At 42.7% G+C, this 25252-nt stretch overlaps 1 protein-coding gene and 2 long non-coding RNA genes across 3 annotated transcripts; all 3 read left to right on the top strand.

Annotated features, from left to right (window-relative positions):
- The first annotated feature begins 8905 nt into the window (after positions 1–8905).
- LOC123167599 (GDSL esterase/lipase At3g09930-like) lies at positions 8906–10805 on the top strand. The gene is made up of 5 exons (XM_044585434.1): positions 8906–9064; positions 9244–9480; positions 9588–9877; positions 9970–10246; positions 10349–10805. Exons 1-5 carry the CDS (start codon positions 9010–9012, stop codon positions 10591–10593), a joined length of 1104 nt encoding a protein of 367 aa, XP_044441369.1. The 5' UTR covers positions 8906–9009; the 3' UTR covers positions 10594–10805.
- Positions 10806–12544: 1739 nt separating this feature from the next.
- Positions 12545–13018, top strand: LOC123166172 (uncharacterized). The gene is made up of 3 exons (XR_006483387.1): positions 12545–12612; positions 12738–12789; positions 12879–13018. It is a non-coding gene; the product is annotated as an uncharacterized lncRNA (long non-coding RNA).
- Positions 13019–15629: 2611 nt separating this feature from the next.
- LOC123165358 (uncharacterized) lies at positions 15630–16268 on the top strand. Its single transcript, XR_006482937.1, has 3 exons — positions 15630–15727; positions 15809–15880; positions 16159–16268. It is a non-coding gene; the product is annotated as an uncharacterized lncRNA (long non-coding RNA).
- Positions 16269–25252: the final 8984 nt, after the last annotated feature.

Here is a 25252-nt window from a genome sequence, read left to right as displayed (position 1 = left end):
CCCTAGTCCAACTCGGACTAGTCCATGGGGAGGGGTGCGGCCACCCTTTGGGGTCTTTCTCTCCTTTCCCGTATGGCCCATTAAGGCCCAATACGAATTCCTGTAACTCTCCGGTACTCCAAAAAATACCCGAATCACTCGGAACCTTTCCGAAGTCCGAATATAGTCGTCCAATATATCGATCTTTACGTCTCGGCCATTTCGAGACTCCTCGTCATGTCCCCGATCTCATCCGGGACTCCGAACTCCTTCGGTACATCAAAACGCATAAACTCATAATATAACCGTCATCGTAACGTTAAGCGTGCGGACCCTGCGGGTTCGAGAACTATGTAGACATGACCGAGACACCTCTCCGGTCAATAACCAATAGCGGAACCTGGATGCTCATATTGGCTCCCACATATTCTACGAAGATCTTTATCGGTCAGACCGCATAACAACATACGTTGTTCCCTTTGTCATCGGTATGTTACTTGCCCGAGATTCGATCGGTGGTATCTCGATACCTAGTTCAATCTCGTTACCGGCAAGTCTCTTTACTCGTTCCGTAATACATCATCCCGCAACTAACTCATTAGTTACAATGCTTGCAAGGCTTATAGTGATGTGTATTACTGAGTGGGCCCAGAGATACCTCTCCGACAATCGGAGTGACAAATCCTAATCTTGAAATACGCCAACCCAACAAGTACCTTTGGAGACACCTGTAGAGCACCTTTATAATCACCCAGTTACGTTGTGACGTTTGGTCGCACACAAAGTGTTCCTCCGGTAAACGGGAGTTGCATAATCTCATAGTCATAGGAACAAGTATAAGTCATGAAGAAAGCAATAGCAACATACTAAACGATCGAGTGCTAAGCTAACGGAATGGGTCAAGTCAATCACATCATTCTCCTAATGATGTGATCCCGTTTAATCAAATGACAACTCATGTCTATGGCTAGGAAACATAACCATCTTTGATCAACGAGCTAGTCTAGTAGAGGCATACTAGTGACACTCTGTTTGTCTATATATTCACACATGTATCATGTTTCCGGTTAATACAATTCTAGCATGAATAATAAACATTTATCATGATATAAGGAAATAAATATTAACTTTATTATTGCCTCTAGGGCATATTTCCTTCATATAGAAAGTGCCAAGATGGCAAATATTCAGTTACAAGTTACCCACAGTTATTGCAGCCAAGATGTTCTGAAGCAAGGCTCCGAATGAAAAGGCTAATTACAGAGTTGAATATATATGCATCACAAACTAGAAAGAAATGGCTTGAACCATATGTACCTATGAAGCTCCTAGGAAGCATGGCAAAGGATTGATATTCCACCTGTACATAGCAAAGCACCTACAACAGATTCAAAGATGTAGTACTACATGGGAGCATGAATTGTTTCGATAATTATATATAACTACGAGAAGCAAAATAAGATAAAATTAAGTAGCATCAAGCAAGGAAGCTTGGATCAGAAATTTGTCTACATGAAGTGTGATGTTGGAAGCTCCATTTGCATGATGTATGACAATAAGATAGGTAACATAGAAAATGAGCTATATGCGGGAACTCAATTGGAAGCATATAGCAAGATCAATGAAAATTGAGGCAAACTAGTATTGTGGCCAACAACAGGATGGATGTTTTGTCACCAGCATACAAATTGATTGAATTCTTAAATTATGGAAGCAGATTGTATAGATTTCAGTAGCATTTGTGAATTTAGACATTGCATAACAAAGAAGCATCAAAATGATACTTTGGGAACATAACTAGTCTTGGATGAAAGCATGCACAATTAAAATTATAAACAAAGTAATATTACCGCCAAAGATTGTCATGCGTATGATTCTAATGTGCGTACCAAATTATAGATAATATAGAGACCAATTAAAGGTCGGATAGAACCATGAACAGAAGAATCAAAATTAGAGGTGATACCTAGGTCAGATGAGTGCATGCTGCGAGCAAGGGAGGAGCGAATCCTGCAACATTCTTGCATGCTTGCTTCGTTCCTCAACCAAGACGATGCTCCACCTCGGTGTACCAGAGGTCCTGAGGCCTGAACCTAGTGAAGATGACCAAGACCGTGAGGGGATTAGGTGCTCGCTCGTGCGCATCGTGGATAATGTCGGGCGCAGCTAACAGATGGTAGAACGTACCGGCGCGGTGAATCTCACGACCGCTGTGGGGATGACTGGTTCATGGCGGAGAGATCCATGGCGGAGAGGGGAGGGGAGAGCTTAGGGCTGGAGAGGAATCAGAAGGGCGAGATGGATCGAGGGACGGATGGGTTTGGGAAAGTGAGTTAATGCAGGGAGGGATTATAGGTGAGACGTGGGAAGAGAATCAATTGGGTTTGGAAACACATCTACGGATTTTTAAGAGCAACGTCAGCAGTGAATGCCTTCTATCAGTCGTGTGATAGAAAGTGTTTCCCGTCTTTCAAACCGAGGGCACCTGCACTCTAGCGCGGTCCAGATCCGCGTCTAGCCGCGTTCATCTTCCACGCCCAAGACGGCCTTCCGCCGCTGCCGAGGTATATATTCATGCGCTGCTCGTGCATGCACCTGCACATGATTCCTTCCCCTCTACGCAGGCTCCCCTTAGCGGCTCCTTGACTAGTAATGGGTTCTTATTTCGCTATCGATTCTTGTTGGTGAGGATCTAGATCTAAATTGATTTCTTGTGGTTGTAAACAGTTGTGGGATGAGGGATCCATGCAAGTAGCTTTATACTGGATTTATTACGTCCTGTTCCTACCTGGATCTTTTGATTTGTCTATCTAGTCAATAACATCCCATGAGCAAATTCCACTGATTTTAGTTTGTTCTATCTTAAATTCTTAATATGGTAACACCACTGTGATAGGTGGTTATCCCTATTTGAGTGTGCGTTTAGTAACCGTGTTGGATATGTTTTCGGTTTTGTTCACATCATTAGGTAGTTGCCCTACTTAAGGAAAAGAGGACCAGATAGGGTTTTCCTAGGTGGGCAGCACATCCCTGAATCTATCAGGATTCGGTCATAGAAAATATTTCTGTTCGTGTGATTTTCCTTCTTTTTTCTGTTATTCGGTTATGTGTCAACCAATTGTTGTGTTCTTTTGAGCGGGACCAGAAAAGTGATGGCACTGGATTTTGTTTCGACTGCGGTACTGGAGACTCCGACGGGTTTTGCCTTCTTCAGTGTTTGGGAAGCTGCAGTTTATGGACCAGAGGTTTGTGTGCAACCATTTCCAAACCGTCCTTGCATGTCAGTCACTTGAATTCTGTTTCTTATGAACCTTCACTTTGTTATTTGTACAGAGTCTGTGGTCTTGGTTTATCAGGAGGAGCTTTGCCACAGATGTTAGTATTTCTGATTCTACAATGTTTATATTAGCATTTTCTTTGGTTGTGCTCTCTTATTTGCTTTGCACTCATGACTGATCATAATCCATGTATGTGCTTGTTTTAATTTTTGTTTTGTCTTGGCTATCACTGTCATTAAAGAGTACATCCAGAATATCTTACGCAGCAAAATAACGATGATGTAACCATCTCAAACAGTAATTTAATAATAATGATGTAATCTGTTGATAAAATTCTCTCTAATAGCACTCTGTTACTGATACGACACGCTCCTCTAATAACACTCTATGCTTCATTTATGACTTTTCTCTCTAATAACACACTGTTACTTTCTTACCAGGTTATTGATTTGTTTGAGTTCGTAAAGGTTGATCACAAGTCTGTTGTGCTTGATGATGGTCCTGGTAAGAGGCTTGCTGATACAATCAGGAAGTGCTGTTCTGATGGAAGACAGTTAATTGTTGGGAATGAAGACCTTAGAGATGCCATCAAATCCAAACTGGTCAGTAAATGTCTGTAGTAGTTCGTCTGTGTCTTTTCATGAGGAGTGGTCACTGCTAACGTATCAGTAACAAACTTTTTTTTTGGCTAGAAATTGATTGCTTTGACGACAAAGAAGTTATTCATGAACTGATGTGGGGGTTAAGGAATGTGCTGTATGATTTTGTACGTATAGAAAGATGCAACATCACTCGCGAGTATCTTCTTCCATTATCCAAAGGATTGAGAGACTGCATGGATAAATATGAAATCAATATTCCTACAGAAGCGGTAAGAACTGAATTTTCTTGCAGTTGTACCCTTCTCTTGAGTACGCCCTTCCATTTTTCTGCTTTTGCTCTTACTATTGTGCCTTATTGTTATTCCTTTTGTGTACAGATGCTAGTGCTGACACTAATGGGTACTATTGGGTCACCTAGCTAGTTTATACATTATCCTACTCTCCTTTCTTCAAAACCAAACTTGTACAATGGACTCAATGACATAGACAGCCTGTTTGGTTGTGGGTAATTATTAGTGGTAGAGAATGGGAATTTAAGAGGTACGAGACAATATTATGCAGTGTTTGGTTGGGGAATAGGGGGTTGAGGAGGCCAAACACGCTGAGAGAAAACAGATCTTAGGTCTCTACTTCTGCCTCACTCACTACAACAGCATCCAGGATTTTAATTTGTAATGCTTGTTTATGTTGCATTTGGTGTTGATTTTTTTCCGCTTTGAATTATCCTTTGCAGCTTGTGCAAGTTGATGTAATCTTGTTCCTGTTCTTGTTGATCCGTGCAGGTTGATAGAAACTTTATAAACCTTATTGGTTTAGTGGATCGATGTGGTACAAGGTTGAAGCATTCTGCCAAGACAATACGTGAGATCTGTGACAAGCTGGTTCCTGATATTGGTTCACTTATCAAGGATGACCGGCTGTATGCAGAAGCTATGGCAAAGATTCTGACCCCAGCATTTCTTGAAGAATGGCGTCCAACTGAGGTTATTACAGCTCATTTCTGAACAAGCTATTGTATCCAACAAAATATTTTGGAATATATCAATTAGTGGTATTAATAAACAATGTTATTTTGTGTTTCGATACAGTGGTTTGAGGGTGATGTGCTGAAGATGATAGATTTAGCAGAAGCTGCAGCAGGTGATGCACAAAAGAAGATTGATTTTCCCACGTATTGCAAAATAAAGGACTGCCTTGTTAAACTTAGGCTTTTACCTGAAGGGAGAAATCAGTTTCTTAATGAGGTCAAGACATTGGCTGAAAATTTTTATAGACCAACAAAGAGGAGCTACACTGAGGTAGCTGAAGGGCCAAGCGAGAATTGCTCTGATCGTCTTCCGTGTGTGAAGAAAGTGAGGCAGTTAGGGGGCGGTGAAGCACTCGTTTAGAAAATTTATGTATTATCTTAAGGATGCTGCTAGTTGTGTTGCTGGTTTCGTAGCTCATTACTATGTCTTGAACTTTGTTCTCGAAGCTATGTTTCACCTGACTCTGTTACCTGGAACCTATATATGTATTGTAACCCCTTTAGTGCAATTTATGCAGCAGCGATACCTTTGTACCTGTGGGAATTACGCTAGGAATCATCGTTGGTTGGGAATTACCCATGCTGTCCCGTTGCACCTCTGCACCTCTGCTGATTTTCTAGGATTTTGCGTTATTAACTTCCTAGCACACTTATACTTCCATCTAAAGAAATATAAGACCATTCATCTGAAAAGTCTTGTACTTCTTACAGAGGGAGTACAACGAGGCAGTTTGGCTATTCATGTTCGCCGATGCTTATGGATTACGATTCTGTCGACTATAAGAGAAATTAGGACGTGTGTCCCTCGATTGTATAACCTCGTTGCACTAATGAACAAAAGCAATAAGTTTGGCAAACATGTCTCCTGGATTTATCTTGTTACTGAAGATGGATGTCGTCATCTTGCAGATGTGTGCAATGCTTCGAAAGAGATTAACGCAATGGTTTCGTTCTTATCATTTGGTTTGGCATCATCTCTGAAGTAGCTGCTTGCTCTGGTAGAATTCTACCTATAAAAGGAAGCCCACTTGTCTGCTCGGTGTGTGTCAAGTACGTTGTATGGGTCGGACAATACGCCTAGGGTATATCCTATGTACTAATGTGTACTGGGTATGGCCCAACCGCAAAAGGCCTAGTAGCAATTGCAGTGCACGGCGCAGATGACGCATTCGACATGTTGAGATCGCTTGATTAGTGAACGGAATTGGTTCTTTCCTGGCTCCCCGCAACCACTGAGATCCTTCCTGGTCATTCCACATCGCGGGGAAGCCCTAGCTTGTGGTTGGCGCCGCCGCAACCATGGTATTACTTTGATTTGTGGGACAAATTCAGTGACTACTGCGTGCAATTCTTCCGCGCGGCCGTGCCGATCCAATATTGTACGTCATGAACCCATCTTTCCTTCCTAATCTCCCTCCTCCGTTGTTCACACATCCCAATTGATTGTTTCCTTCATGTACACCTTGATATGATTCGTTATATGTTGCCTACTATCCAGACTTGCTAAGTGATGAAGATGGAAAATCTTAGCAACGTATATATTGTTCCCATGACTCGTGGACATGATGCTGATACAAATAATTCAGGAACCGAACATATAGGGCAGCAGCAAAATCAGAATGGAACGGGCAGAGGATGCAATACTATGTTCTTTCTGGATTTTATTAAGGAAGATCACAACTTGTAGTTGAGTAGATTGACATTTGATTAACTCCTATTAGCCCTTAGCATGGCATCTCTAAGGAAAATATGAGGTATTGTTGGATCATTTTTCCGGTATAGAATTGTCAATTCCACTTACCAAATGATTGATAAACAATCAAATATTGACCGTTGTTTTCTCAAAAATGACAGCCCCATTCGTCCTTTGCTACTCCGACCGTGCGACCAGACCTATGTGTGATGTTTGATCTCCAACCTGTAGGATCTACCATGCATGGATTTCCCATCGCCGGTACAGAGGTGAGAGGTTGTTGAGGGAAGACTGCAACGCATCCATTATTGGTAGCCTCAACGATGCAATTACATAAGGTATTTATATATTTGATATGAATGGTGTTTTTGATGTACTTTGAAAATGTTTATCAGCCAGATTTCATGTATACATATATACATTGGTAAATATTTTAACCTTTATTTTAAAGAGCCTCGGGTTGTAGCTTTGCCTTGGGCCCCCGAAATCTCAGGACTGGCCCTGGCCACTGCTATAGGTCAACAGTTGTGGGCAGGGCCCTCGGCGATCTTATAGGTAGCAATGGCGGGCTCTCTTCTTGAACAAGAAGACCACGGTTTTGAATATGTCCTCGGATTCTGGAGCTGACATGGAAGACATAACTCTCCTACAAAGCCAAAGACCAGGATAATGAAGCTGTTGCGAGGAAAAACCCGATGCCCTCAGCTAGAAGACTAGTTCAGGGGCTACTGGATTAGGGTGTACACATCACATCGGCTTGCCATTCATGGGCCAGGCCAATGATTCACCAACAACTGAAGAATGGGCCATGTGTGCCCTGGTGCTCGGCGTAATCAAGATGGAGACCTCCAAAGAGTTGGCGTAGAATTCAAGGTGTATTTGAATGATCACATGTTTATCTCTAGATTGTAACCGACCACGTGTAAACCCTAAATACCCTAGGTGCCTATATAAGCCGAGGGGCTTAGTCTACAGAGTCACATTTTCAAGGTTTTAGAGGATAGAACTCATACATATGATCTTGAGGTAGATCATCTTGTACTTTGTACCCTATCACCGGAATATAAACAATAGTACGAGTAGAGTTTTACCTCATCGAGAGGGCCGGAACCTGGGTAAACACCGTGTCCCTTTTTTCTCCTGTTACCATCGTGCCGAGATAACCAGCTTGGGACCCCCTATCGAGATCCGCCGGTTTTAGCACTAACAAGTGTTCAAACCTGTCTTCGCTTTAGGAGCTAAATTCAAGGTTCAAAATGACAAATCCATTAGATTTTGGTTTCACTCGTGACTCAAACTTGGTCCCCTTTGGATTAAGATTCGGGATCTGTATGCAATTGCAGTTGACCCAGATATCTCGATGGCCGAGGCTCTCAGCACCTCCTGCCGGCGATTCTTTCCGTTGTGAGCTTTCTTCCAAAGAAGCCACCAACTGGGACTCGCTATTACGTTATCTGCTGACATGAACATGATGTCATGGCACCCACCGCCTCTCGCCAATTCTCGGTTAAGTCGTTGTATGCCAAGCTTGCGAAGGGCCCTTGCTGGACGTAGCTATGGGGCTATGGATCGCTAGTCTCCCTCTTAAAGTGAAAATCTTCCTTTGGCAAATGTTTCATAATCGTCTCCCGGCCACTACCAGCGTGGCTAAACGGAGTGGGCCCTCCAAGGGGAATTGCACGGTTTGCGCTCTCTCGGAGGATGCTAATCACGTTTCCTTTCACTGCCCCTTAGCATGCTTTACGAGAGGCTATGATGCGAATTGTTAGCCTGAACTATGAGCCACGAGCCCTAGTGATGAGCTATGAACACAAGCGAGGAAGGAGCGAGAGGCATTGAATCTTGCATGAAGCTGTTTTTCTTTCTATTAGTATCAAGCTTACTTTCCACACAAAAGAAAAAGTGTCAAGCTTACTTTACAACGATGGATACAGCTCCTTATATACGAGTTTGATATTTCGGTACTCCGGAACAGGGTTTAAACCCACATTGTGTTGGCTGGAAAGAGGGGCCACGATCTAGAAGGTACATCGGGCATAAAATTCGGTATGCGCGGAGAAAAAATGACCCGGATGACCCGGATAAAATTAGTACGTGAGGAGCATTCACTGGTGAGGTGGGGAAGCCGACTCGTAGGTTCGGCGGAATCTTGAGGATGAATCTGGAACTTCAACGAGATAAGGTCTGTGAAAGACATTTTTTTTTTGAAAAGGAAGGTCGGTGAAAGACATGCGCGTGCGCATGCGCTTCTCCTGCAAGTTGATCGTCAGAGGTAAGAAGTTGAATCGAAGTTAACAACAGCTGCATTCTTCCTCCTATAAATATAGCCCTACGTCCACGCCACGATCCAATCCCATCCTCCGCGGCACCCTCTACATCATCTGCTTCCTCGCCGGGCGCTGGACGGCTGCCCTCGCAGGCTTCGCAGCCATGAAGCTTCCGCCGGCTGTTGTCTGTCTTCTCCTCATCCTCGTCTTCTTTGATGGTACACACGCATTGCCCCCATGTCTTTCTTTCAGATGTTAGCTGCTGGCGTGCCTCCTTGTTTTCCTTTTGGATATCTGTTGCTAGCGCTATTACTACATCACTTCAATCTTGTCCCGTTCTTCATGTTCTTCCAGCGTGCACGCACGCACGTACTGACATGATCGATCTATGTTACAGCTGCTCGCGTGGAGGCCCGAGGTACACCTTCTGCCCAGGGGGCGAGGAACCAATGGTCCAGCATGTTCGTCTTCGGCGACGACTTTGTCGACAACGGCAACCGTCCCAACATCACCGGTGAAAAGACATCGCGCCAATGGAGCTACCCCTACGGCTCCTATCTCAACTCTCATTATTCTACGTCTCCTGTTTTGACCGGGCGCTTCTCCAACTACAGGATGCAATCAGATTTTATAGGTACGTGTACTCGAATATTATTCAAGTATTTGGTTAGCTAGAGAATTTTATTATACATCTAGGTGCATCCAAAATAATCGTTCCTATCTACTGCCTTGTCCTTGCAGCAAGGATGTTGGGTCTCCATGAAGCCCCTCCAGCGTACGAGCTCACAGAAGATCAATCTTGTGACTCATCTGGCATGACCTTTGCTTCTGGTGGCGCTGGTGTCTTCAAGGTGAAGACCAAGAAGGTGCCGACCCTTGCCGCACAGGTTCAAACTTTCAAGAGGCTTGTCAAGGACGGGGTCATCTCAACACATCAGCTTCACCACTCCATCGCGCTCATCGCCATCTCCGGCAATGATTACATGAGCGACTCCGACATTGAGACTGGCTTCTACACAAGCTTCGATGATGTAAGTAGTAGCTAGCATACTCACACATACAAGTTACACCATCAATTAATATATCGATCTCCACCTTGCTAATTAACTTCTCCTGCGTGCAGCTAGATACTTATGTCGGAAACGTGGCGACTGAGATTCTAGATAATGTGGCGCAACTGCAGATGCTTGGTGTGAGAAAGGTGATAGTAAACAACTTGCATCCCATTGGTTGCACGCCTTTGCATACTAGTTCAAACAACTACACCACGTGTGATCTTCTCGGCAATTATGGCGCATCCGTGCACAACAAGTATCTAAAGCAAATGCTCGAAGAAAGGGACAACGTTCACATACTGGACCTCTACACCGCTTTCACTGACATCATCAATCATGCCCCTGGTAAATACACATATTCGCGTGTATGTTGTAAGCCAAATCTGGTTTCCAATGTATGAACTTGATTATGTAACTATGTAAAATTGTTTTTGTGCATGCATGCAGGTGGAGGGTCGGCCGAGTCCAAGAATTTCAAGGGCAAACTGACCCCGTGCTGCGAGAGTACCTATAAGGGAGGGTACTGTGGAGAGCGTAGCAATTCAGGGAAGCGCTTGTACGACCTATGCGATACTCCTGACAGGATGTTCTACTGGGACCAGACACACCCAACACATGCTGGGTGGGAAGCTGTAATGAAGGCGCTGCAACAGCCTTTGATGGAGTTTCTTGATGAGGACTACGTTGCATGATTGGCCTCAAAAACCAACGTTGCATGATGCAGCAGCTTGATGGCTAGCTAGTTGCTGGTGCAATATCTTTTAGGTTAGCTTTATAAATGGCATGCGTGTTTAGGAAGAAGGTTGTGAGTTTTTTCCCCTTGTGTTTTGATGGAGTTTTAGTCAGTACAGTACTCTTTATTATGTATGGAACATGAACGGGTGTTAATTTGCTTATTGTTTTATTAGTTGAGATTGAAAAGTTGGTCGTATATGTGGGTCAATATCTAGTAGCAAATGAGAATGTGCTTGGGCTTAGTCTCTACTCCTAATGGACGAGTTGATGAATAGTCTCCGCGGTTTATTTTCGCTGGTTTTTTTCGTCTCTCCTCCCACCTCCCTCGCACCCAAGCACGATGCCCCCCTCGCGCGAGAAAAAAAAACGGACGACGACCGCCCTCGCGAAAAAGAACCGTATACGACGACCCCTCACACGAAGAAAAAAACTAACGATCTCTCCCTGCGCCTGGGAATTCGATCTGGATCACGGCGGCGGCGGCGGCGACTCCTGTCTCTCTCTCCGCGCACCGACGCATCCCTCGGAGCCCTGCCCACCTCCTCCCTTTTCAGCGCCCACATCGCGACCCCTGTGGCTACTCCACTCTTGAGGCGTCGTGGAGGTTACGGAAACCCGATGGCGTTGGCTTGCCGGAGATGAAGAAGACAGCCAGGTGATGCGGTACTCGGGAGGTGGAATTGGCAACGGAGGTGGCTCCATATGGATGTCGCGGACCTCCCACTGGATGGAATCGAAGTCGGACGATGTGCTTCGGTCGTCAACGGCGGCTGCGCGGGATGCAGTATGGTATGGATCGGGCATCTCGAGGATGGACTACGTTGCATGATTGGCCTCAAAAACCAACGTTGCATGATGCAGCAGCTTGATGGCTAGCTAGTTGCTGGTGCAATATCTTTTAGGTTAGCTTTATAAATGGCATGCGTGTTTAGGAAGAAGGTTGTGAGTTTTTTCCCCTTGTGTTTTGATGGAGTTTTAGTCAGTACAGTACTCTTTATTATGTATGGAACATGAACGGGTGTTAATTTGCTTATTGTTTTATTAGTTGAGATTGAAAAGTTGGTCGTATATGTGGGTCAATATCTAGTAGCAAATGAGAATGTGCTTGGGCTTAGTCTCTACTCCTAATGGACGAGTTGATGAATAGTCTCCGCGGTTTATTTTCGCTGGTTTTTTTCGTCTCTCCTCCCACCTCCCTCGCACCCAAGCACGATGCCCCCTCGCGCGAGAAAAAAAACGGACGACGACCGCCCTCGCGAAAAAGAACCGTATACGACGACCCCTCACACGAAGAAAAAAACTAACGATCTCTCCCTGCGCCTGGGAATTCGATCTGGATCACGGCGGCGGCGGCGGCGACTCCTGTCTCTCTCTCCGCGCACCGACGCATCCCTCGGAGCCCTGCCCACCTCCTCCCTTTTCAGCGCCCACATCGCGACCCCTGTGGCTACTCCACTCTTGAGGCGTCGTGGAGGTTACGGAAACCCGATGGCGTTGGCTTGCCGGAGATGAAGAAGACAGCCAGGTGATGCGGTACTCGGGAGGTGGAATTGGCAACGGAGGTGGCTCCATATGGATGTCGCGGACCTCCCACTGGATGGAATCGAAGTCGGACGATGTGCTTCGGTCGTCAACGGCGGCTGCGCGGGATGCAGTATGGTATGGATCGGGCATCTCGAGGATGGGCTCTCTTCGCAAGGCCTCCTCCACGCCAGTACGCTATCTGATCTGAACCTTCTTCTCTTTGCTCACGCACGCACAGACACAGACGTACCTGACCCGTCGTTGAACAGCAGCGGAGGTGTTTGAGGAGTCTGTCCCGGGGCTGCTCGTGAAGCACGTCGACGTCTCTGTCTTGCCATTGCTCAAAACACCGTCCTGCCGGCTGGGGTCCTTATTTGCCATCGAGGCCTTCCGCAACAGGGTCCATGATGCCTGATTGCTTCCTCTTCGGCTGGATCGGGTCCAACCACACAGTAAGCTATGCCTCATCTTCCGTCTTCTTTCTTAAATTTTCTATGGTTCTTGGTCTGATTCTCAATAAAGAGCTCAAACTCGTCTTGAGTTTTTGGTTATGACCTGCCCTATATTGTTGGTATAGATTATTGTACTACTGTCTTGAGTGGCAAATATTTACTGAGATGGGATAATAGGTATGCTATTTTTCTATTTCAAGACTGAAATATGATTTCTTCCTGCTCTATGTCAATTTAATTTTTTTCTGAATAATTTACCAACACAGTGCAGGTTGATGTGTGTAGCACGTGTTAACAAAATCTCAATTATCTGCATGGTATATATATCTCTAATCATTGTCTTTTCCAGAATTAAGAGAAGGTATGAGAAAGATAATACTAATATTCCCTATACATTTGACATTTAACTTTTACCTGATTCTTGGATTCCTCAAAATGTTTCCTACAAGCAGTGGTAGTTACCACCACTTGCATTTTGTATGTTGTATGTACTATTCGTCGAAATCAAGAGTATGTACGTGTAGTATGTAGTATATAACAATGATTAGGTAGTATATATACTAATTTTTAGGTAGTATATATAGTACCACATAGTATATGAGACATATGGGGTAACTACCACTGGGTGGTAGGATGGATTTTCCATATATATATATATATATATATATATATATATATATATATATATATATATATATATATATATATATATATATATATATGCATGATCTTTCCTTTTGAAATTCTCATTATGTACATTATTTTTGCTACTGCTGGCCTTGAATTGGCACTGATTTGGGCCACCTTGTTGAATGATTCGTGCACGGATGTGTTTCGTTGGTCTTTTGCGGCATGTGGGGAGCGTAAACTGGAAGAACGTGTGAAGCAGGCATCGCTGCTGCGCTGGACGACGTTGTGCGAGGCCATGGCCATGGACGATGTGCTGTTGGAGAACGACGCAGGACTAAGATAGTCGATGTGAACGACCACTGGGTATGTAATGGTTTAGTCCTCCTGAATTTGCACTCTGTTTTTTAGTCCTCTGTAGTGTTGTTCAATTTGGGCAGGGCTTACATTGTCTCATAGGATCAGACCAAACAAGGTCTCATAAGCTTTGCCGTTGTTTTGTTCGAAACATAAAAACAGCCATTATCGAGGAAAGAGTCATTCTCACATAGCGATTTGTTTGCCTCCTTGCAGAATTCCAATTGCTTATGGATTCGTATGATGCAGCCTACATGTTCCCATCACCCAGTAAAATATAGACATCAATTATTGCATCTGGGTTTATATTATGCATCCCCGCTGCCAGTTTCATTGTTAAGTAGGAACGAAGATTACATTTATAAATGATATATGTATGTAATTGTGTGCTGCATTCTTGCTGCTTCCAGTAGATGTACTATCTTTTCAGCGTTGACTTTTAAAGCGTTTTTGCTGACAAGAAGCTTATCAGTCGTAATGTTCAGCACCTACATTACCTGATGGTCATGTAGTGCTAGGGAAATAGATATTAATGTGGGAAATAGATATACAATATGTTATAAAGGATAAGACAAATAATTATTGGGTGTGAAAGATCAGGATGGAAGCATTTTTTTTGCTATCATATGAATTATTGAATACAATCTCGTATGCAACCCCTCAAAATTAGATTTAATTCATGCTCGTACACCATCACTTAAGTAGGAAAAGAGAAGTATTTCTAAGGCTACTCTATATCTTATTTTTCTTTCACAGCATATATATTATTAGTTATATGTTTGCCTGGGTAGGAAAGTAACAATCAATCCCTCAAAATAAAAGGAAACTAATGATCAAGACCTTAGCTGGCTGACGGTAACTCCATTCATTCTCTTCCAATTATTATTATTTTAGTTATTTTTCTATTCTCATGGGTAGGTTTCTTCTGTGTTGTTTTGCTTTAGTTTTGTAGTTGTCACTCCCATGTATTTCTTCGACGAGGAGGCGTGGACACGAGGCCTAACTATCCGGTATAAATTGGTTTTCCCACTGTCGCCGTGAGATTGGATTGTTGTTCCGTTTTCTGCACATGATTGTTCCACTTGTGATTTATCATATATGAATTGCTACTTGACATCCTTTTGATCCAGCGTGATTTCTTGCTTCTTCTCATCTTGTTGACTAATGGTTGTGTTTGTTCTCTCGCCAAAGGCCGGGACTTTGAGTTGCCTGCCATGGTGGAGCTCGGGATGTTGGCAGATCTGACCGGACTGGTGAGCACTCTGCCCACACCTGCCGAGGTCGCCCTGCTCTGTGCCATGCTCGGTAACTCACCCTCGCTGATGGGAATGTTATGCACAAAATGCTGATGAAGTTGTGTACTGATTCAATGAACTGAATTTTAATTAGCTGATGGTGATGATATATTTTTTGTGAACTAAAAAAAGCGTATCCCCATATTGGTGCTTTTAGGAAATGGAGAATTTACGTATCCTTATCAGCCTTATACTAATACATGTATCTGTATCGGTGCATTCTTGGATTTCATGTATAAGCCGCTCAAGAGAAATTTAAATAAGGTTGTTATGTTTCAGCATACTATACATGCTTTCCCGTAGACAATGCTGCAATACTGTCATGTGATAACTGGTACTGATATAAGGACCCTTATCTTCAGTGCCATTTGGAGTAACAGTCTACAATGCCACAACACTTTGTTGGACCTATTTTTGACGTTTCTTCTGCCAGGTATCTCTATGATTTAAGTAGATAGAAGTTATTAATTACACGTTCATTGTGGTAGACCGATTGTCTCTCTTCTACAATTGGAAATCTGTTATGTTCTGATGAGATGCTATCATATGACTAATATGTAACTGGTGATGTTTTATGTCTCATAGTTAAACTTTGTTTCATATTTCGAATTGGTTATTGAACATTTTTGTTTCCATGACAGTAGATCTATATCGGGATTTATAGCATATGCTCTATGTGCAGTTGATGAGTCTTTCAGGGATCCAAATTGTCTGCCTTCGGAAAATCGGAAGAATGAAAGAATGGGATTTATAGCATATATGCTCTATGTGCAGCTGATGAAGCTTTGAGAGATCAAAATTGGTTGCCTTCGGAAAATAAGAAGAAGGAAAGAACGGTACCAATTGCTTTTAGTGGAAGCTCTTTTCCTTTTTTGTATTTTTGCCGAGTCGCTGGATCTGATTAGTGCTTTTATCAGGGTGTTTCAATTGGTGGGGGAATCGGAAGCATCTCAGACATTTTAAATGCATGACTGCTGATTGCTGAAAATGTTCGTACCCACAGTCACTACAATTTGTTTTATTCTCATTCTTTTCCTTTTCGTTGATGAAGATAAGATCGATGGTCTATCATGCATGCATGTAGGAGCAGATTTCCTAAACTGTTGGGCTAATATTGTTAGTTCAGATTTGGAGACCCATATTGTTTGCTCACAGCGATGTCTAGAACATTATTGTATCTAGCAGATATTAATAATTTTATCTCCAGAGTAAAGCCATATATACAAGATGGCTATGCTTATTAAACATTATTTGATGAATTTATTAGGAAATATGCAGTTATGGATCCATTCTATAGTTGGAATATGAGACTCCATATGTGTGTGTATGTTTATTCTTGCTTGAATCTGGTGCTGAAGGTGTGAACAGGTGAGTCCTGCTTACAAGTTCGTCTAAAGAATTTTCATGTTTTAAAGCCATTGATACATTTATCCCTCCACCTTCTATATCTATTTATCGTCAATTAGTGCAATAGTGGTCTCTGGTGTATTACCCATTCCACACTAGCTTGTGTCCTTTTCGTTTTGGGGGTTATTTGCAGCGGAAACTATTGTTTGTGCTTGCCACTCATTAAATCGTCTTTGAAAATCTAACGAGCGGAAGCAGAATAGCTCATTTTATACCATTGGTTGCAGTTTTACATCCACATTGCCAATTTGTATTTTTTTAAGCACAAGCAATAGTTATGTGCATCAATCGCATATTCTTCTGATAATACTAAATTCAATATGCGGATCAATCTTTATATATGTATAAGAAACCAATTGGTGATCCTTTGTACATGGAATAATCAGGGTCCGATTCACTTGGATGTACCTCAATTTGCTGTTATATGATTTACTGTTTTAGGTTGTAGTATTAGCACAAAAAGTCATAATACTAAATTCAATATGCGGATCAATCTTTATATATGTATAAGAAACCAATTGGTGATCCTTTGTATATAGAATAATCAGGGTCCGATTCACTTGGATGTACCTCAATTTGCTGTTATATGATTTACTGTTTTAGGTTGTAATGTTAGCACAAAAAGTCATAATAGGGAATTAACGAGTAACAGTTGACTCAGATAGTGTTTGAGTATGTTTCTCCTAAAGCTAATTGATTTTATTAAGCATTCATAAGTTCTTAGAAATTCAGATAGCCATTTTCTCTAGGCTGCAATATGTGTGGAGCAGTTGATGCTCAATATTTTCTGGATATTACATGAACTCTGAAATACATTTTTTTCTCTCTTAGGTTTTAACCTTTGGGTGGGGGTACTTTTGTAACATGGAATAGTGATGAAAATCATTTCTAGAATTTATAATGAGCAGTTATGTTCTAACTTTCTCTGGCTGTAGAATTACTGAAGATGGGTTAGTAGTTTTACCCTTTCAATTAGCATGAATTTATATAGCAGGTTGGTTTTGAACTAAAATGATGCCCTCTTGTTCACTGATTATCTATGAACTGAAATGATGCCGACTATAGTACATTGGTCTTTCATATGTTGGTTGTGCATACATGGCCTTAGCTTGTCCTTCTCTACTTTCATTTCACTAAAAATGGAAATATCGCCTGAAACTTTTATGCATGTGCTACTGCTACCTTTGATCTTTGGTTCCTTAATATATCTTGTTCAGCATGCCTGCAAAGGTTATCATAAACTATAACTATCTAACATGCATTGTACTATGACCTGATGATGTAGCAATTCGCAATGTCGTGGCAAGGTTCAGTTCGGCAAGGAGACCAATGAGGCAGCTACTTGTACAATGTCCAAGCCGATTGTACTCTAACCTGTCAAACAAGAAGACTCGATGCAACTAGCTGCTGAAAAGGAGGTGAATGTGGTCCTGTTGACAACCAAGACAAAGAAGCAGGAGACCAAGCCTTCTGCGTTCCCCATTGGCATGCACAAGGAGTTCCGCAAGATGGACAATGTTGTCCAGAATCAGGTCACTAGCAGCTACTACATGACCGACTTGACCAAGCCCACTCTTCCAAGACTATCAATTTACTGCAACCTCCAACTTACGGCGACGCATGGGTGGGGCAGCCACCCCCTAGATCCCGTTAGCACAATGTCATAAAAATATATTTATACTGATTGTTGCGCAAAGTAGAAGGCTATTGTTTGTAGTTATTAGTTTATTTCCTCTATATACAATGACACGGTTTATTGTGTGTCCAAGAGGAAGGAAAAATAGATTTATAGGTGTTATGTGACTTACCTTTTAAAAGGAAAATTCATCAACTCATGCTATTGAGTCTTCACTATTTGCTTCACAGAATTTTGGCCATAATAAGAAAGTCCATCATGGAGTATATATAACATCGTTTTCTATTATTCTGCAACTCTATCTACCCCTAATAAGAAGTCCATCTATTTTAGATGGTGAGTTGATGAAATTTGTTCCCTAAAATGTATGCGGTACTTTGGGTTGTACCCAAATATCTCCTTTTCCTTCAAATAAATTATCCCCGGAACTATCTGTTTTGAGTAAACATTTCTTAAACGTAGGCACGTTTCAACCGCTAACCAAGCCCGGTCACCATCACATGTTTAGTGCGTGGATTCTGCCAGTGTCATAATATTTTTTTTTGAGGTTTGCCAGTGTCATAATATTGGCATAATCACCACGTGTGCGGGGGAATATCATATATCCATAAACCCCATATGTTTTTTCCAGTTGAACATTATCATGACAAACCAGTCAATTTTTTAAAATGCCCGTGGCAACGCACGGGCATTCTACTAGTGAGATATAGCGTGCATGCATATGCATGGGTTTGAGCTCATGACAGGGTCAATAAGATTATACTCTAATCGGTACGCATGCTCCGTCGTCTGCCCATGGCGTCGTGCATGTTGGGGTTGCTATTATACGGCACGGTGCACGGGTTAACCGAGGCCATGTTCGTCGAGGCGAAGCCATCGGGCACTGCTCAATGAACCAGAAAATAAGGCTGATGAGAGGTGCATGCGCAGATAGTTTGCTAGTTAGGAGGGGGTCCCCTAGAAGATTTTGGTTTCAAAGACTGTGTGGTAACCCTGCGCGTGCTGCACAAGACAACCCGATTCTGCGCTGCGAGCCGAGGAGGAGGCCGCGATGCACGACCCTTCCAAATGACTTCACCATGCGCCTGCTAGATTGAGCTATTTAGTTTGCAAGTGCAGTAACGTTGCTTTTGTATACATCTTGTGACCCCGTTTTTATTATATCTGACTTAAATTTTTGTTTGTCCGAAAAATATGGTGACGTCCTTCCTGAACTGATTGGTATCAAACCCTTCAACCGCACATCGATTGCTTTCTTGCAAGAATCAAAACTCAAAAAAAAAATTCTCAACCAAAAGGCTAAGCCGTTCCTCCCTCATAAATAAACCCGGCAACAGGCTGGTTCCTACGGCGGAATTCTCTGGTGCTATATGTTCCAAGCACTTTATCCGGTTCCTGTTGTCCACCACTTTCCAAACCCATCTTTCCCACTGTTTTTGTCTCCACCGTAGCATCCCTTTAACCAATTTTCTTCTCAAAAAGCTATGATAAAAGATGCTTTCCTCCTTGACTTGACATTGCCCCTCTTAATGTGTATATATCCCTGGCTTGTCTTTGTGCATTTCAACGTGATGAGAGACCCATTGCACAAAGATTACTCCTCCTTCCAGGAAGCTGTAGCTGATAAATTAAATAGTGCTATTAATTTGCAAGCAAAGCTACCCCTCCTAAACCGAAGGTATACCTGGTCAAGCAACAGAGATTACCCGAATTGAAAAGAATTGATAGGGTCTTTTTTAACTAAGCCATGGAAAATATATTCCTACACTTTCCTGCCTTACTCGATTTTTCTTTGTGTCCGTCCATTGGTAATTTCAGCGGCCACCAACATTCTGTGTGCCAAAACCTCTATGTTCGAAAATGCCTAGGGCGTAAACCTGGCATGGCATATGAAGTTATCCACTTGCCATGGAGTTCTGATCATCACAATTTAAATTAGGCATATAGCTTTATTACTGCCCTCAAATGCACTCAATGCAGGCTAAAACATTGGCGTCAAAACTTTCTTGACCATTCTGAAACACGGTGTAAAATTGTCATATCTATCATAAACTTCACCGTAAAATCCGCTATTCTAATGCTTCCGGAAAGCTAACTTATTTAAGCCGTTGTCGTTTCCCACCATCATGCAATCAAAGAGAAAGTTAAGCACTGGAGGAAACAGGGAAAAGGTCGTGCCACAATTGAGTGTTGAAGTTTTATGGGCCCTAGGCACATATCTATACCTACTATTAAAAAGAGGTGATATTCTTAGTTTCGTCCCGCTTCATTTGGTCCCGCTTTAATTAATTTCACGTACGCTATTTGGTTTCGTTACTTGCCACCCGTTTTGGCCCAACGGAGGAAGCCCATCTGGCGGCGCACTGTGGCCCAGCTCCGGAGAAAAATAAAATTGTCAATGGGAGGGTTTGATCTCATGACTTGTCAACCGGCCACGCACAGTTTGTCCAACTGACCAGCTAGACATATGAGTGGATTTTTTGTCCCGTTGCAACGCACGGGCCTTTTCGCTAGTAACAAATAAATCATGGAGAATTGCGCTATTGTAGGTAATACACAAGGTACATACCTTAAGTTGGTATTTCAAAAATTAGACGATACATGTAGTTCGAATTATAATATACTCTTTTCATAGGGGCTGAAAACATACAGAATTGGTTTAAAATGATTTTTGTCTGAATTTAAAGACCTTATTTGAGATATATGTAGTTCAGATTTCAATTATATCCAGTAAAGAGTTAATCAATCATTTAATACCTAAATAGGATCAAATGGTTTAAAATATCATAAATTTTACATTAATAGTATAATTTAGTATGTTCCAGGTAGAATTTTTGGAGTACTGTAGATTAGAAAAACTGAATGTACTACGCAAGGTACTTTGTATTTAAAAAGTACAATGTGGAACATGAAATTTATATTATTGAATGCTAATGTTAAACGAAGTTCTTCCCTACTACCTTCGTTCTGGTTTATTGGTTCCCTTCGTACTTTGCTTCAAATTTTGACATCAGATTTAACTAACAAAATGTTAATGCATGTCACCGAAAATAATATAATTAGAAACTATGTTCAAATAGGAATCCAACGATATAATTTTTGTTGACATGCATTAACATTTTGTTAGTTAAATCTCTAGTCAAAATTTGGTACAAAATAAGAAGGGGCCAATAAAGCAGGACGGAGGTAGTAAATTAGAAGTGAAAATGATGAAGAAAATGCTTTGTCGAGTACAAACTTTGTAGTGCATGTTAAATGATGTGATGCATTTCTAGAGATGCATCAGTTACAAAGCATGGCTGTAATTTAAATGACTTGATAGGTGGCTGCAATCAGGCATGGTGGCACAGAACACAAACGACGGAGGTAACGAGGTCACACAACGCCCCCGTGTCACTCCCAAGAGCGACTCAAACGGAGCCCTAGGGTCGCCGCCACCTCCTGTATTCTCCCTCCTCCTAACCGTCATTAGCTCACACCACCGGGCCAAGCCCGTTGGTGGCCAACGGTGGTGGGATTCCTCTCACTCGCTTGCTGCAGGTCGGGGGCGGGGCACTCCGATGGCAGCGTGGATCCATCTAGTGGTAGCTGTTGGGGAATGTTGCATGGGAAATAAAAAATTTCCTACGAACACGCAAGATCCAATCTAGGAGATGATCATCTACGAGAGGAGCAATTGGATCTACATACCCTTATAGATCGCTAAGCGGAAGCGTTAAGAAACGTGGTTTATGTAGTCGAACATCTTCGCGATCTAATCACAATCCATCCCGCGAATGTCTTCATGGTCCAATCACGATCCGTCCCGCGAATTCCCGATCCAAGTGCTGAACGAATGGCACCTCCGCGTTCAACACACGTACGGCTTGATGACGCCTTCACCTCCCCGATCCAGTGAGCGATGGTGAAGTAGTAGCTCGCGTCCTCTGGTAGCACAATGGCGTGGTGGCGGTGGTGGTGGCGGAATCTCAGCAGAGCTTCGCTAAGCACTACGGAGAGGAATAGGGCTGCGAGGGAGAGGAGAGGCAGCGCCGTGGCGTGGAGATGTCCTCTTGGGGTGCGTCTGCCCTCTCTCTACCTATCTATATATAGGGGGAGGGAGGAGGGGGTGGCGCCCCCTGGGGTTTCCCCTAGGGAGCGGCGGCCAGGGCAGATGGGATCTCCCCTAGGGTGACTTGCCCCCCATGCCGGGGGAGGGAACCCTAGAGGGGCGCCCCAACCTTCCTGGTTACGTGAGATGGGGTGTGGTGGCGCTCAACCCCTTAGTGGGCTGGTTTTTGCCCCCTCCCCTTGGTCCCTGGGGCCCCCAACACTTGCCGGGGCCCCTCGAAACCCCTTTCGGTGACGCTGGTCATCACCTGGTACCCCCGGAACAATTCCGGACTCCAATACCCTTCGTCCAATATATCAATCTTCATCTTCGGCTCTTCCGGAGTTCCTCGTCATGTCTGAGATCTCATCCGGGACTCCGAACTACCTTCGGTAACCACCATAACAACTCAACTATAATTATATCGTCACCAAACGTTAAGTGTGTAGACCCTGCGGGTTCGAGAACTATGCAGACAGGACCGAGACACCTCTACGGTTAATAACCAATTGCGGGACCTGGATGCCCATATTGGTTCCTACATATTCTATGAAGATCTTATCGGTCGAACCTCGATGTCAAGGATTCAGCTAATCCCGTATGTAGTTCCCTTTGTCTATCGGTATGTTACTTGCCCGAGATTCGATTGTCGGTATCTCCATACCTAGTTCAATCTCGTTACTGGCAAGTCTCTTTACTCGTTCCGTAATACAAGATCCCGTGGCTAACTCATTAGTCACATTGCTTGCAAGCTCATTGTGATACTGTATTACCGAGTGGGCCCTGAGATACCTCTCCATCATACGGGGTGACAAAACCCAGTCTTGATCCATGCCAACTCAACGGACACCCTCGGAGATACCTGTAGAGCACCTTTATAGTCACCCAGTTATGTTGCGACGTTTGGTACACACAAGGCACTCCTCCGGTGTGAGTGAGTTGCAGGATCTCTTGGTCATAGGAACATATATATATATATATATATATATATATATATATATATATATATATATATATATACTTGACATGCAGAAAAACAATAGCAATAAACTTCATTTGATCATATGCTACCTTCATAGTTTGGGTCTTTTCCATCACATCATTCTCCTAATGATGTGATCCCGTTATCAAATGACAACTCATGTCCATGCACTAGTAGAAACAGGGCATCGGTCCCGGTTCCAGAGGGCCTTTAGTCCCGGTTCTGGAACCGGGACAAAAAGTTCGGGACTAAAGCCCAATACCTTTAGTCCTAGTTCGCTTACGAACCGGAACAGATGGGGCTCCACATGGCCGCTGCGGGGCGCCCAAGTAGGAGGTCTTTAGTCCCGGTTGGTAACACCAACCGGGACCAAAAGGCATCCACGCATCAGCAGCTGGCAAGAGCTGGGGTTTTTGTATTTTTGAAAGGGGTGGGGGTGGGTGGGGTTTAGGGGGTTTTGGAGGGCCAATTTAGGGGTTTCATATTGTGTTAGCTAGCTAATAGAGAGAAGTGTCCTCTCTTTCTCCGTGCTTGGTCGACGCTAGCTACTATACATATAGAGAGAACTCGACACGCTAGCTAGTAAGCAAATGAACGAACCATTAATTACACAAGATCGTCATGAACATATACAGAGAGGAGTGACCTCTCTTTCTCCGAGAGATTGGTCGAACAACAAGTTTTCGTATATCTATCTGACGCTACTAGCTACATATATACAATATAAGATATCTTACAATCCCTAACATCTAAAGTCTATATCAATTTCCACATGGTATTCTCTGGCTTTATGTATGACGTGGTCAAGAAAGAATCCCGCCAATTCCTGTTGAATTGCTCGTATGCGATCATGTGGTAGGAGTTCATCCCGCATCTGCCAGATCTAATTTAAAGAAGGGGGTCAATACATATCTATACCACTATATAGTGTGCCAATAGCTCCACATATTAATCGTTGGATATGCCGATCCAACGGTCAAGAGATGGCAAATCCGAGCATTATCATCCGTTGGATAAAGTTTTGAACTCATAGGATTCTGCCACGTGGCCTTCTAATTGAACCCCCAACTCTACCATCTCATGTATTCTAGAAGCATCTATCGACATGCTTATCTGATACTCTAATAAAAAGGGACTAGAACAATCTGGATTCTAGAGAGGTAAGAACCAAGTTGGATCTTGTACAATACAATTCTAGGAAAGGAAATACATATTCAAATGTATTTTCCCATGCTTTTTATATACATTTAAATGACGTGCAAAGCACGTACAATTTACTAGTATATGAATGAAACTCAACATAAATGATGGTAATAAAATAAAATTGTGAATATTATTTTTTACGTACTTGATATTGTTTTGCAGAGTAGCCCCGCTGAGAGGTCGCGTTGTACATGAACTCACAAACGTAGTATCCACAAAAATCATTCCCGGCTTCCTGTCACAAGCACTTTACGAGAAATAGAGTTCAACCAAACTGATAATCAAGCATGATAAATGGTATTAATGAAACTAGAATCAATGGGAGATGCGCAGAACTAGCTAGTAGTGCTTACTTTCGGGTGTGTAAATCGCAGCTCCCTCGGCAGTCCCGGAACAATTCTGGTGAAGTCTTTCCAAACCCTACCAGAGAAAGAAAATAATTACTTGATATCAGGAAATGAACAATGTTGCCTATATGGTGCGATAATGATTGATTGAACTTAATTCTGGAGCATTTTAGTCATGTCCGCATAGTCCTGGGGATCTTTTCGTCTCGGGTCTAAGACAGTTACTACTCCCCGGTCAAGCTTAATCTCTAGCAGAATAAAGTGGAACCTGCACATGCATGCATAACTCATCAATTACATTCCTATAACCTCGAGTAAGGGAAACCGAATATGCACAAGACAGTAACACTCACTTGAAGTTGTAAGGAAAGAGTATTTTCTCTTTGTTTTTATTTTTAAGCAACGATTGTAGCAAGTTATCCTCGGTATCTATGGCTCTGTTTGTAACCAACATTCATTTATGGTATTTGGGTTAATGAACCCAATGCCATAGATTTGTGCTTTTCTGCATTCGACGATCTTCAATCTGCATAATATAGTGAGGATAATTATATATACATGCAATGAAAGAGCTGAGCTATATATATAGAGACTTAATTACAGAAGTAATACTTACAGACAGTAGCAAGTCATGAGTTGTTTGTCGAGGGCCAATTGATTGTATAACTGGAATAACTCCATAAATTCAACAGGCAA

The sequence above is a fragment of the Triticum aestivum genome, chromosome 7D (assembly GCF_018294505.1).
Source record: "Triticum aestivum cultivar Chinese Spring chromosome 7D, IWGSC CS RefSeq v2.1, whole genome shotgun sequence".
NCBI lineage: Eukaryota > Viridiplantae > Streptophyta > Magnoliopsida > Poales > Poaceae > Triticum > Triticum aestivum.
This window is presented reverse-complemented; position numbering and strand designations above follow the sequence as displayed.